The sequence below is a fragment of the Hippopotamus amphibius genome, chromosome 2 (genome assembly GCF_030028045.1).
Source record: "Hippopotamus amphibius kiboko isolate mHipAmp2 chromosome 2, mHipAmp2.hap2, whole genome shotgun sequence".
NCBI classification, from domain to species: domain Eukaryota; kingdom Metazoa; phylum Chordata; class Mammalia; order Artiodactyla; family Hippopotamidae; genus Hippopotamus; species Hippopotamus amphibius.
In genome coordinates, this window is record NC_080187.1 from 144,528,735 (window position 1) to 144,540,928 (window position 12,194).

At 47.7% G+C, this 12,194-nt stretch overlaps 1 protein-coding gene across 2 annotated transcripts in view; it reads left to right on the forward strand.

The window, feature by feature from the left end:
• Positions 1 to 12,194, forward strand: part of PDE8A (phosphodiesterase 8A) — a 148,987-nt gene that overhangs the window by 113,600 nt on the left and 23,193 nt on the right. For both annotated transcript variants that reach the window (XM_057720858.1, XM_057720859.1), the window contains 7 exons: positions 813 to 883; positions 1,152 to 1,316; positions 2,785 to 2,833; positions 3,078 to 3,213; positions 4,940 to 5,138; positions 8,223 to 8,440; positions 9,908 to 10,040. In XM_057720858.1, the coding sequence (XP_057576841.1) occupies positions 813 to 883; positions 1,152 to 1,316; positions 2,785 to 2,833; positions 3,078 to 3,213; positions 4,940 to 5,138; positions 8,223 to 8,440; positions 9,908 to 10,040 (971 nt within the window). The remainder of the gene's footprint in view (positions 1 to 812; positions 884 to 1,151; positions 1,317 to 2,784; positions 2,834 to 3,077; positions 3,214 to 4,939; positions 5,139 to 8,222; positions 8,441 to 9,907; positions 10,041 to 12,194) is intronic.

The following is a 12,194-nucleotide window of genomic DNA, read 5'->3' on the forward strand; positions in this document are numbered from 1 at the left end:
AGAGCCCCTGAGTTGGTTAATTTTGGTTGTTTCTCCTTGGGCCGCAGTTTGGTAAAATAAGGCTGGCGCATCAGGCTGTGGAACAGTCTGCGGTCCTTTAAGGCCTTTGGTAAACAGCATTTGGCCTGACAGTGGGGGCTTTCAGGGAGAGACACAGAACACTATGTGAATATTTTTTCCTGCCTGTTCACTGCTCAGGCTTCTCCCCACCCCAAAGGAACTGGATCTTGACAGGAGCAACAAAAAATTAACAAACTTTAGAGCCTAAGATTTTCTGCCTGCCTCACTTAAGATATTTACCTCATCTGTCTAGATTAAGCATGAGTGGAAAGCACCAAAGGATGCCTTGAAAATTGAACCAGAAATTCATGTATTTCAGTTAGTTGAGTTGTATTTATTGCTCCTGCCATATATGAAACAAAGAGCCTGTGTGGCATTGTCTTTCAGAACATTTCACTCCTGGAGAGCAGCAGGCTGAATAATTATAAAGCCTTATTGTTATAAACACAAAAAGAGGCTAACTGTTTGGCCTTGACTTGCGAGATTATTTCCTCTGTTTTCTCTCTGGCCTGTGACCTCAGAAGTTCAGTCTGTGGGGGCACGTGCGTCCTAGTGCCTAGAACTGGAGGGAGCAGAGTTGTTGATGCCAGCATCCCAGGCTTGTTAGGATGGGAAGGAAGCTCAGCGACCAGGTAGTTCTGCTCCTACCCTCTCATTGTGTAGCTGAGCACGCCGGGGCCTGGGGCAGGAAGGGAGACAGGTGCCCGAGGCTGTGCACACCCTGATTTCTGCATCATGTGATCTCTCCACAGTTTCCAGCCAGAGACGACACTCTTCCATGGCCCGGATACATTCCATGACGATCGAGGCGCCCATCACCAAGGTGAAACAGTTTGTGGTCGGTCTCCGTTGAGCACGGAAGTCCCTTGCTGTCCTGTTTGATTGTTTTCGGCAAGAAGAAACAGGGATCCACAACAATAGTGATGCTCTCCTAGTTGTATGGAGCTGCCTCCTCTGAAGAGAGGATGTGTGACATGAGCATTTTAACTTGTCTTGAGTTAGTGTTGAGCCCTAGCCAGCCTGACTCTCTGGATTGCTTTCCCATTGTCTTTAAGGTTATGAAACTCAGGTCTTTTCTCTCCATATTATAGGTAATCAATATCATCAATGCTGCCCAGGAAAGCAGTCCCATGCCTGTGACAGAAGCCTTAGACCGTGTGCTGGAAATTCTAAGAACCACTGAATTATATTCACCGCAGTTCGGTGCTAAGGACGATGATCCTCACGCCAGTGACCTCGTTGGGGGCTTAATGTCTGTAAGTGTATGTGACCAGGCTGCTGGCTAGATCCTGCTATTCTCATTTGTCTTCTCAGAGGTTATTTGCTTACGTGCTGGCCTACACAGCGCTCTTTGTGTGTGGGGCTCAGTCAAGGCCTAAGCCATCCAGTGCCCGGGCTCAGATGCCCTCTGGCCAAGCCATCACCCACCTGCTGCCTCCCGCCCCGGGGGGACCTCAGCTCGAAGCAGAGAAGGGAGGAGCACGTTCTAGACAGCTAGCTGGTCTGCTGAGCTGGTTCTCCGTTTTTGCTCCGGGCTTCTACAAGTCATTTATTTAAATAAAATTTAATCGTTTTAAGATTTTGAAAACTGGGGCAGAAAAAAAGAACAGTTTATGAAATGTTCCATACCGTATTACAAAACAGAATGACTGTATGTGTTTAAAGAGGCACCAGGGGGAATTCCCTGGCAGTCCAGTGGTTAGGACGCCATGCTTGCACTGCAGGGGGCACAGGTTCAATCCCTGGTCCAGGAACTAAGATCCCTGCAAGTGGCACAGTGCAGCCGGGGGGGAAAAAAAAAGAGGCATCAGTGGATGGGACACAGTTTCCCTCCATCCTGTACAGATCTGGTGACATTATGGGAAGGAAGGTCTTGGGCCCATTTCATTAGAGGAGGGTTTATACTGTGGGCTCTTGAGGGGTCTGGGTGCCTCCTCCAGCCCATTTAGTACAGAGGCCTCACGGGGCGAAGAACAACTTTGTGGAAAACAGATCATCCCATTGTCATCTGTCACCTTTTTTGTTTTGGTGACAAAATTCAGAAACAAAAATTCACCTCCCCTCCTAATTTCTGCTCTCTGAAGTCACTTGATTTCGTGACAAGGTTTTAAGCAGTCATCAGAGGGGTGGAGTGGTTCCCAGCGACGATGATGTCTAGCTGTGGTCTTGCCTAGTTGAGACAGAGGCTCCTCCAGCCTGTCGGTGAGATAGTGCCCGGGGGTGAGGAGGGAAGAGAGGCAGGGTAGGGAGAGGACCCTGCAGGGCTGAGGAGAGGGGCCGCTCAGGGGCTTGGGCAGCAGTCTGGGGCTGAGCAAGTGTGCTTAGGGAGCAGGGAAAACTCTGGTTTTCCTGAGGAAGCCTGGTGTCCACGAGAACGTGAGGAGGGTGGCAAGAAAATGGGGGGGGGGGGAAGGGTTGAGGGCAGAGGGGCATCATCATGTCCTGAGTGCCGGCAGGACACTGGGCTCTGAGGCGTCTCCGGGCTCACCTCCCTGGCGCCATCCCCGCTCCTGAGTTGAGTCAGTCCTCCCAGCGTCAGGCTGGGTGCTCCTGGGTGAGTGACCGAGTGCGGGGCTGACCGCAGAGGTGATCACAGGGGAGCCTCGACGTGCACTGAGGGAGAGGGCTGCCCGCAGCGTCCTCTGGGACCCGCTGTCCTGGGGTTTTCAAGGAGTACAGGGTTGTTGTGACTTCCCTTTCTCTCGTTTCCTTGATTTTTATCAGGATGGTTTGCGACGACTCTCTGGGAATGAGTATGTTCTTTCAACAAAAAGTAAGTTTTTCCTTTTTAATATTTTTGGATCACTGTTAATATTATAGCCTTGCTTAAGTGATGAAAATAAATTTTACAGATAAAAGTTTTAAGATAATTTTTTTAATCAGTAAGAACTTTTTTGGCGTATCATCAAACCTGAGAAACAAAGCAACCATCCCCTGAAGCAGAACTGTTCTCCTTAAGGAACAGTTAATGCTGTAAAGCCTATTAATTTTGTTCTCCAAATCACATCACTTTGCAGACCTTCAGCCGGTTTCCAGCAGTATAATCACCCCCATCTCCCTTCATGACATCCCATCACGGATAACTCGGGCCATGGATAATGAGGGATACTGGGACTTTGATATTTTTGAACTGGAGGCTGCCACTCATAAAAGGTGAGTCCACGTGGAGCACGGCAGACAGAGAACTTGATTCCAAGGGCCGGTGTGGACAAAGCCACCCAAGGAGTGTGGATTCTGCACAGAGCCAGTCCCTGGTCAGGGAGGAGGCTCAGGAAAGAGAAGCAGGTGCCCTGAGTCACCAGGGCCTAGGCCTCAACGAGGGGATCCGTGGGAAGCCAAGGGGAGCCTGCCTGGTTGAGACTTCCACAGAGAAGGCAAGCGTGAAACTGAGCAAGTGATTTGACCTCTCCAAATAGCAGGGGTTTTTTTTTCCTGTAAAATTTGGTTATTAATTTCTCCTGTAGGTAGCAGTATGTTGAGATAGCATCAAAGAGCCTAGAACTAAAAATTAGAAATACACAGACATACAGATTGGGACTTCCCTGGCAGTCCAATGGTTAGGACTCCACACTTCCATTACAGGGGGCACGGTTTGATCCCTGGTCAGGGAACTAAGATCCTGCATGCCCTGTGGCACAGCAAAAAAAAAAAAAAGAAAGAAAAAGAAATACACAGACATACACATTGATAAGAGCTGTCCCCAGATCTTGGTTGCTATGTTGGTGACAGGCATGGGGAGTCCCCAAACTCCAGTCATCCTGATCTAAGTGTGGTCACCAAGAGTAGGGTAGGATTGCAATTTTACCTTCAATTTTGTACCTTGCTGAAGAAGACCAGTCAACCAAAGGCATGTGGTTGGCTTGATACACAGAAGAGGGTGTCCAGGTTTGATGCCAGCCAGTGCTGCCCTTCAGGAGGGTGAGGCCCAGCCCCTGGCAGACAGAAGGCTGTTGCAGGAGAGGTGTGCTCTGCCGGCCCTGGGCTAATTCGTCAGGTCTCATCCCAGTCTGGGTGGCGGTCCCCAGGAGAGGCCCTACCCTTTGCTCACACTCACAGCAAGTCAACCTTCTGAAACATTCTGGATCCACGTACCCCACACGGCCAAGGGCAGTGGAAAAGAATGTTCCCATGGCAAACAAATCTTTGGGTACCTGGCTTACATACTAGTACATTTTATTCATGTGAACTGGGACAAGGCAGGTCTGTTCAAGTCCTGTGAGCCCGACCACCTCTGGATACTGCCTCAGCAGAGCCAAGTTTCTTGACCTTCCAAGTAAAGGCCCGATGCTGGATGAAGGTTACTTCTCAAGGAAAGGTCTGATTTGGTGGCCAGTTGGTCACCTTCTCTGGGGAAACCTCCTCACACTGTAACACCCACCTGCAGACTGTTGAGACCATCGCATGACATGTGACAGCATCTGACTCATATGCTGTCATCAGGAACTGTTATTTTCTCCCAGGCAGGACATCTGGCCAATGACACAGGTCCAGCAAGTCCAAAGAAGAGGGTAGGGTTTAGGGTGGCACGAGTGTAGACTGGCATCATGCTGACTTGGAGACTACTAGTGCCAAGAGGAGTCTGCATCAGGAAGGGCAGGGTGAACAAACCTCGCCCCAGCCTGTGGGGAGCACCAGGCAAGTGCTCCCAGAATTGGAGCTGAGCTCCACCCAAGGTTGGCATTGGCTACCAGGAGAGAGGGAAACAGAGCACCACCCGCATGCCACCCATGTGCCACCCGTGCGCCACCCGTGCAAGCTTCACTTTGCTACCCTGCACACTCACTGAAGTCTGGCTTGGGTTTGCTTGTTGGATCGGAACAGATCCAACACTTTGCCTGTTTCTTTGCTTTATTTTAACACTGGATGTTTTTCTCTATAGGCCTTTGATTTATCTTGGTCTCAAACTGTTTGTTCGCTTTGGAGTCTGTGAAGTGTTAAAGTGCTCCGAGACAACGCTCAGATCGTGGTTACAAATTATTGAAGCCAACTATCACGCTTCTAACCCCTACCACAACTCTACACATGCTGCCGATGTGCTTCACGCCACTGCCTATTTTCTCTGCCAAGAGAGGATAAAGGTGAGCTGTGTTTGTGCTGCATGCTCAACAGGCAGCAGCAGTGGGGTGGGCTGCTGTGCCATGTGACGGCTCCGGGGGGCCCGCACGGGCGCAGCCTGGCCAGCCGAGGGGGCGGCCACGTGAGAAGTCGGGCAGGAGCCACGCTGTGGCTCTGGGGAGTTGATAATTAATTCACAACATGACCCCAGCCATTCCGTGGAAGACTAAGGAGCCGGCCTTGGTCCCCGGGGAGAGAGCCAGCAAGGACAGGATAGGGCTGTTTTTCTGAGGGGTCTCACTCTGAACCTGCAGGTAAGTTGAGCCAACTAACGGTTGGATATGGCCACGTTAGCCGCCCACCCCCCCAGCCCTCAAAGTCAGCGGGGTTTGAGACCAAGCTCATCACCTTTGCCCAGCACGGCTCCCACCCAGGGTCGCCTGCCTGGCCCAGAGTCCCATCATCCAAGCAGATACCCAAGTCAGAAGCCTGGGGTCATCTTCAGTTCTCTCCTCTCCTCAAGCCCCCAGCACCTGGTAGGTCATCTGACCTTGCTGACTGCAACCCCTAAGTGTTCTCAGCATCGTCCCCTTCTCACAACGCGGCTGCCACCATCCCAGTGAGGGCCCCGTCATGACAGTCCCAAACAAGAACTCCTGGCTACCTGGTCTCCTAGGGAGCTCGCTCTGACCCATATCATGCCCAGGAACAGCCTCCTGTCTCCCACAGGCTTAAGCTTTAAACTCCACAGACGGTGTGCACCACTCACAACACACAGGCCACGTTTGGGCCGAGCTGAACCACTTTAGTTTCTGACGCTCCTGCCTTGACATGCTTTCCCTCTGCTGGTGCTGGCTTCCCTCACATCTCCCCCTGCCCTTCAGGACTCCATCCCAGTCTTCATTACTCTAGGAAGCCCTCCCTAGACTACCTGCCACCCCCAGCCCTGACTTGGGCGCCCTCCTCTGTATCCTTACACCCTCCTGGGTGCCCTCCTGATTGTACTGTCCACTCCATTTGAACAGCAGCCTCCTTTAGTAGCCCCCGTACCTGTCCCACTCCATCACGTCAGCACAGAGGAAGAAAGGTGAGGCCCCTAATATCAGGTGCAGTTGCCACTGGCACCTACTGATGGCCCATCAGAACTGTCTCAGAGTCTGCCTGGGGGCCATTTAGCAGCTTTAGCTCCAGCTCTGAGGTCTTAGGAGAAAGGGGGATGGGAGTAGGTCACAGTAAGGAGAGCTTCACAGGAGAAAGGTTCCATTCAGGGATGTTACTCACTGCCCATTCCCAAACCAAGCTTCCTTAGAAAGCTTTTCACGTTGTAAATTATTTCATTAGGGCAATTTTTGAAGCAGCAACTAGACATGCACTGATTTGCCAAAGTATGTGTGTTATTTCCTTCAGCTTTCATCATAAAATGGCACAGTGGGTCCAGGGAGCTCTGGTGCATGGCCATTTCACTTTCAGAAATATTGACTACTTGAGAGTAGAAGAATCAAACCACTGGTTTTGTACCTAAGAAGACAGGGCTTCATGAGGAATGAGACAGCGAGGCATGGTTGCCTGATGTCTGGCATCTGAGGAAGGCCACATGGTGGCCAGGACCGGCCCTGGCAGTCAGCAGAGTGAGGGCCAGTGCCTCCCGGTCCCACTTCCTCACCTGCACCTGGGACTAGTGTAGGTCACGCCTCACCCTGAAGTCCTACCTTCTCAGAGCTGGGTCTCTCTGTTGCCCTTTTTCTGCTCCCTCTAATTGTGTTTTGTGGTTTTTTTTTGGGGGGGGGGGGGGAGCGGGGCGGGGTTTTAATAAAGGTCATGACTAAGACTGTAGGTAGAATAAGAGTCCAGAGAGAGGGCTCTTTTTATAAAGTATGAAAACAAATGGCAGAGGAGAGACGTCTGTGTTAATATGGTTTGGTATATAAAGACAACCTAATTTTTGCTATAATTTATTGCTTTTGAACTCCTCTATAGATAGCATACAAATATATACTCAGAAAACTAACTTAATTTTTAATGGCATTTATTGAAATATAATTCACATCATAAAATTCACCCATTTTATACTCAGACACAATGTCTTGAATAAACTTCAAAATTTCATAGTCTGTGTTTTATAACCATAACAAAAACTAGAATTTAATAACTAAAAGTTAAATAAAAAATGTCAGTCACTACAAATGAGAAAATATTTCAAATAATTTGGAGATAAGCAAGGAAATAAAGCCAAAAATAACAGATTATTTAGAAAACAACAAAATGAGAAACCTGTGTATCAAAACCTATAGAATGGGAAGAGCAAAGTGATAATCCAGGATGATTCTCAGAAAACCAAGCGGATTAAGTTCTAGCCAAACTAATAAAAAATACAGACCACACAGAAATACACACATTTGAAATGGAGACTAACAGAAGAAGGTACCGAACACTTCTGTACTTAAGTTTGATTTAAAACTAATGCTAGGAGTACAAAGCCAAAAGAGAGGTCATTACCATGGGAGTTGTTTTTAAGCTATCAACTAATTTCTTCAAAGTTCTTTAGCCCTTTAAAGAATGTTCCCATGTTCCATAAACCTTTTCAAAGTCTTGAAAAGGATGGAAAACTTCCAGATTATTTACCAAATTCACAAAACCCTAAAATCAACCTGACAGACATAGTACCAGATGGGGGGAGAAAACTATAGACCAATTCCCAGTTAATGTAAGTGACGCATATCTTAAAAATTTATTTCTCTCTTTTATTTAGTAATACTAGTTTATGTTGATCTAAGTCAATATCTTAGACTAAGGGCCTTTTTTTGTGATGGGTCTAGAGACAGACTGGCTGAGGAGGTGACTCCTGTCTATTGAGGACACCCTGTGTCTTGGTAAGTCCTTAACTTGTGTGAGACTGAGAATCAGATAATGTTTCCCGATAGACATGCAACAATGCAACTGTTTCTATGTGGAGATTGGGAAACTGGGTTTGTGCAACAATACACTAGTCTCAGAAATCTGAAATATTCTTACCTTAAAGTCATAGGGGCAGAAGGAAAACTACACTTCTGTAGGCTACCTTGTTTTCAATGCCATGCCCCAATTTTTAAAAGAGCTCTTGTTTTCAGCAAACTTTAGATCCACTTGATGAGGTCGCTGCCCTCATTGCAGCCACTATCCATGACGTGGACCACCCCGGGAGAACCAACTCCTTCCTCTGCAATGCTGGGAGCGAGCTGGCCATTCTGTATAACGACACTGCTGTGCTGGAGAGCCACCATGCAGCCTTGGCCTTCCAGCTGACCACTGGCGATGACAAATGCAACATCTTTAAAAACATGGAGAGGTAAGAATGAGTTGGAAAGTATGTTTCCACTCTCTTTTCATAAAATGTTATTAAGATATAATTCATGTACTATACAGTTCACCCATTTAAAGTATACAGTGGTTTTTAGTATATTCAGAGTTGTGCAACCATCACTACAATCGAGATTTAGAACATTTCCATCACCCCCCAAAAGAGCCTCGAGCTCATTAGCAGTCACTCCCCATACGCCCCCTCAATTCCTACAGCTCTAGGTTTGCCAGTTCTGGGGCATTTCATGTAAATGAAAGCACCCTCAATATGTGTCTTTTGTGTCTGACTTCTTTCACTTAGCATGATATTTTCAAGGTTCAGTTCCTTTGTGTCTTGACATTTCAAGACGACAGAGTATAAGGCTGACACCTTGAAAGACCCAGAGAAGCCGTCATCTTACATCTCTGCCTGGAAGACACCACTCTGCCCGGCAAACGTCTCATCATTGTCTCTGTTCACGTCACTTCCTAGAGGAAGCCTTCCCTGACCCCTCCCATTAATCATTCAGGCCCAGGTCCTTCATTTGCCTGATTCTGGTTTGATTCTTATGTGCTGTAAGATCACCGTGTCATATGTCTTCTCTTCCTCACTGTGCCCCCGCCCCAGTGTCTAGTGTGGGGCCTGATCCATGGTAGGGACTTAATAACTATTAGATGGAAGAAGTGATCGGTTGTAAGGAACACTTACTAATTTGGATTTTTAAGGAAAGCTTTTAAACTTTTAAGGGATTTAAAAAAAAAAACAAAACCTCCCTTTTGCCATGTTTTAGAATTTCACACGTGGACTTAAAGTCGGTTTTACTCATAGTTGTTTGTATATACATCAGTTGTCGCTGGAAAAATACACAAGACCCTGATAACTTTGGTTGTCTCCAGGGTAGTTGGGGCTGAATAGAGATTTCAGTTTATACTCTTTGTAGCTTTGAAATTTTTAATTATACAGTTTCTATCCTCAAAAGATAAACTTTTTTAAATAAATAAAAACAAGGGCTAGAGGAAGAGGTATTGAGTATGCCCTGTGATTCTCTCAGCTTTCAGAAGGTCTGCCCTCTACGTTTCTGGGCACTAAAATTATTGGGTCTCAAGGTTCCTCTGTGTGGGGTACATGCTTCGTAACCCAGATCTCCATCTTCACTGAGAGCTGGCTTTGGTCACCCCTCCTGCATTCCTTCTTTTTTATCTTTCACTACAGGATGATATTACTGTGTACACTGTGTCCGTAGTCTTGCCCATAGGTTTCTGGTTTTACCTTCTGTTCAGGTTCCCCTTGCTAACAGCAATCTAGGCAGTAACCTTTAACGTCCACATTCTTTTAAAGCATGCCTTGCCACTGCCTTACAGTGCATTAGAATTTTGGCCACAGTGGACACATCCTAGATAATAGCTTGTTTTCAGGAGCACCTGTCTGGTCTGGATCAGTAACCAGCAGCAGCCTCTCATTTGTTGTCTGAAACAGGAATGACTACCGGATGCTGCGCCAGGGTATTATCGACATGGTCTTGGCCACAGAAATGACCAAGCACTTCGAGCACGTTAACAAATTTGTCAACAGCATCAACAAGCCCTTGACAGCACTGGAAGAAGATGGGGTAAGCGAGCTGATTGCAAAGGGAACCTGTGTTTGGGGCCCTTGTTCTATAGGTTGTGTGGAAGCATGGGCTTAGGGTACCCTGAGTATTCTCATTCCCCACATTGGGCTCGCTGAATTTAACTTCCATTGATTAAAAAATTAAAGTACAAAAGCTTGGCAGGGAAAAAAAAAATAGGACATACAGAAACAGATATGAAAACTCTGAAGGGAGGGTCAGGTTTTAGATGAACTGCCTTTCAGATGGGTGGGTCATCCCTGCACCTTTTCTCAACAGTTGTCCCCTTCCCCTCTTCTTGAGCACTCTGGGGTTCATTGGAGCCCGTGAGGTGTCTCACCAGCCACTCCCTGCTGTGCACATTCTGTGGTAGCAGCAACTATCCTCTGTTGGTCTATGTCATAGGAGGGTGGGGGTTGGGAAGGATCCTGTATTTGGACCACAAGCATGACAATTATTGTTGCTCCTCATTTCTGGATTTGAGGCATGGAGTCCAGAACAACTTCCTGGCCAAGAGAATATTAAACTTTTCCCCAGGCCGGAGACCACAGCTGAGGAAGCAGACCCATCTGAGTTCTCATCCTAGTCCTCCTTCACCATTTCCTTGTCCATAGAAAGGGCATACTAGATCTCAAGGCATAGGACTGATGGGCATGGCACAGGTAGGCACTTAATAAGTGGTATCTGTTATACTAGATTCATCGTGGGAGCAGCACCTAGAAACCACGCTCTTTCACGAACCCTCTTCCTTTGAGGCCCACATGTCTGCCCTACCACCTACCCCACCTGCACTGAACATCTGGGCACCAGCCCACAGCCTTTTCCATGTTCCTCCTCCCCAACTCCTGTCACTACCCTTAAGTCTTTGCCACACATAGGGATGACTTATTCTATCAGGCTAGGATGACAGCTCCTTGAATTCTAATTCTACTTGTACTTCATTTGTTTGGCCATGGTATTTGTCGAACCCTGACTTTCTAGCTTATTACCCCTTCACACTTTTTCCTGTTTCACCTGACTTGAAACCTGTTGAGAATGCTGCTCCCTTCCCCTCTCCCTGTTCTCCAGTCTGCCAGTCTGCCTTTGACTTCACTCCCTTTCCAAGGACTTCCAGAGCAGAGGCGCCCACACCAGCCTCTTTTATTGACTCCTGCCCTACCATCCTGGAGAGGGCTGATTATTGCCCGGGCCGTTGCTCCTTGCTGACCCCATTCCACAGACAGAAACCACATACCTCATAGACGTGGTTTCCTCCATCTAGTCTGGGAAGTTCCCAGACTCAGCTGAGTCTTCCATTCCACTTGACAGTCATGTTTCTCATCTCTGTTGTCAGTACTTGGAGTTAGTTCTGAGAGACTGGAAATCAGTATCCAGTGGATGAGAGCAGGGACAAAGTATCGTGAAAAAAAAAACAGCTTCCAGTTGGCAGTATTGTAGTCACATATCTGAAGAGAGAAGGGTCAGCACAAAGCTGGTTGACAGTGGGAAACAAGGAGAACTACTGAGGACACGACCACTGTCCACTGTGGCACCCTCCAGGAGACTAGACTCAGGATGCCACCTACCCATCCTGATGGTAAATGTGTCCCCAGTAAGCTGGGACCATCAGGCCTTCTTAGACTACTGTGCCTACTCACAGAAATCACATGACTGACTCCTTTGGAAAGTAGCTTGATGGGCATAGAATCAGAGGAGATGCCTGCTCATGTCTTTGACTGTGTTCTTTGCCCCTGCTCCCTCTTCCAACCTGAATTTGCTTCAGGGGGCCAATAAGCAGAGAGTCCATCGCACCATGGATTGAGATTCCACATCCAGAGGGGTTCCTTGTGAAGCCGACAGCATGTAGTACTGTGAATAGCCAGAATCCAGGACTAAAGGTGGAACTTAGGTTCTCATCCTGGTTCAGCTGGGTAGCTTTGGGTGGGTCTCTTCACCTCTCAGAGTCCCAGTGTCCTCGTCTGTAAAATGTAATAGTAAATAATACTGATTTTCATGCCTACCACAAGATCTTTTTGTGAGTGCGGATCGAAAGAGAATGACTAAGTCCTCTCTACACCATAAAATGTTAGGCAGTATCACTATATCTGACACAGTCCTGGTACACTGACAGCTAATTCCCAAGACCATACCTCTCACAAAGCTGGGTGATTGGGGATT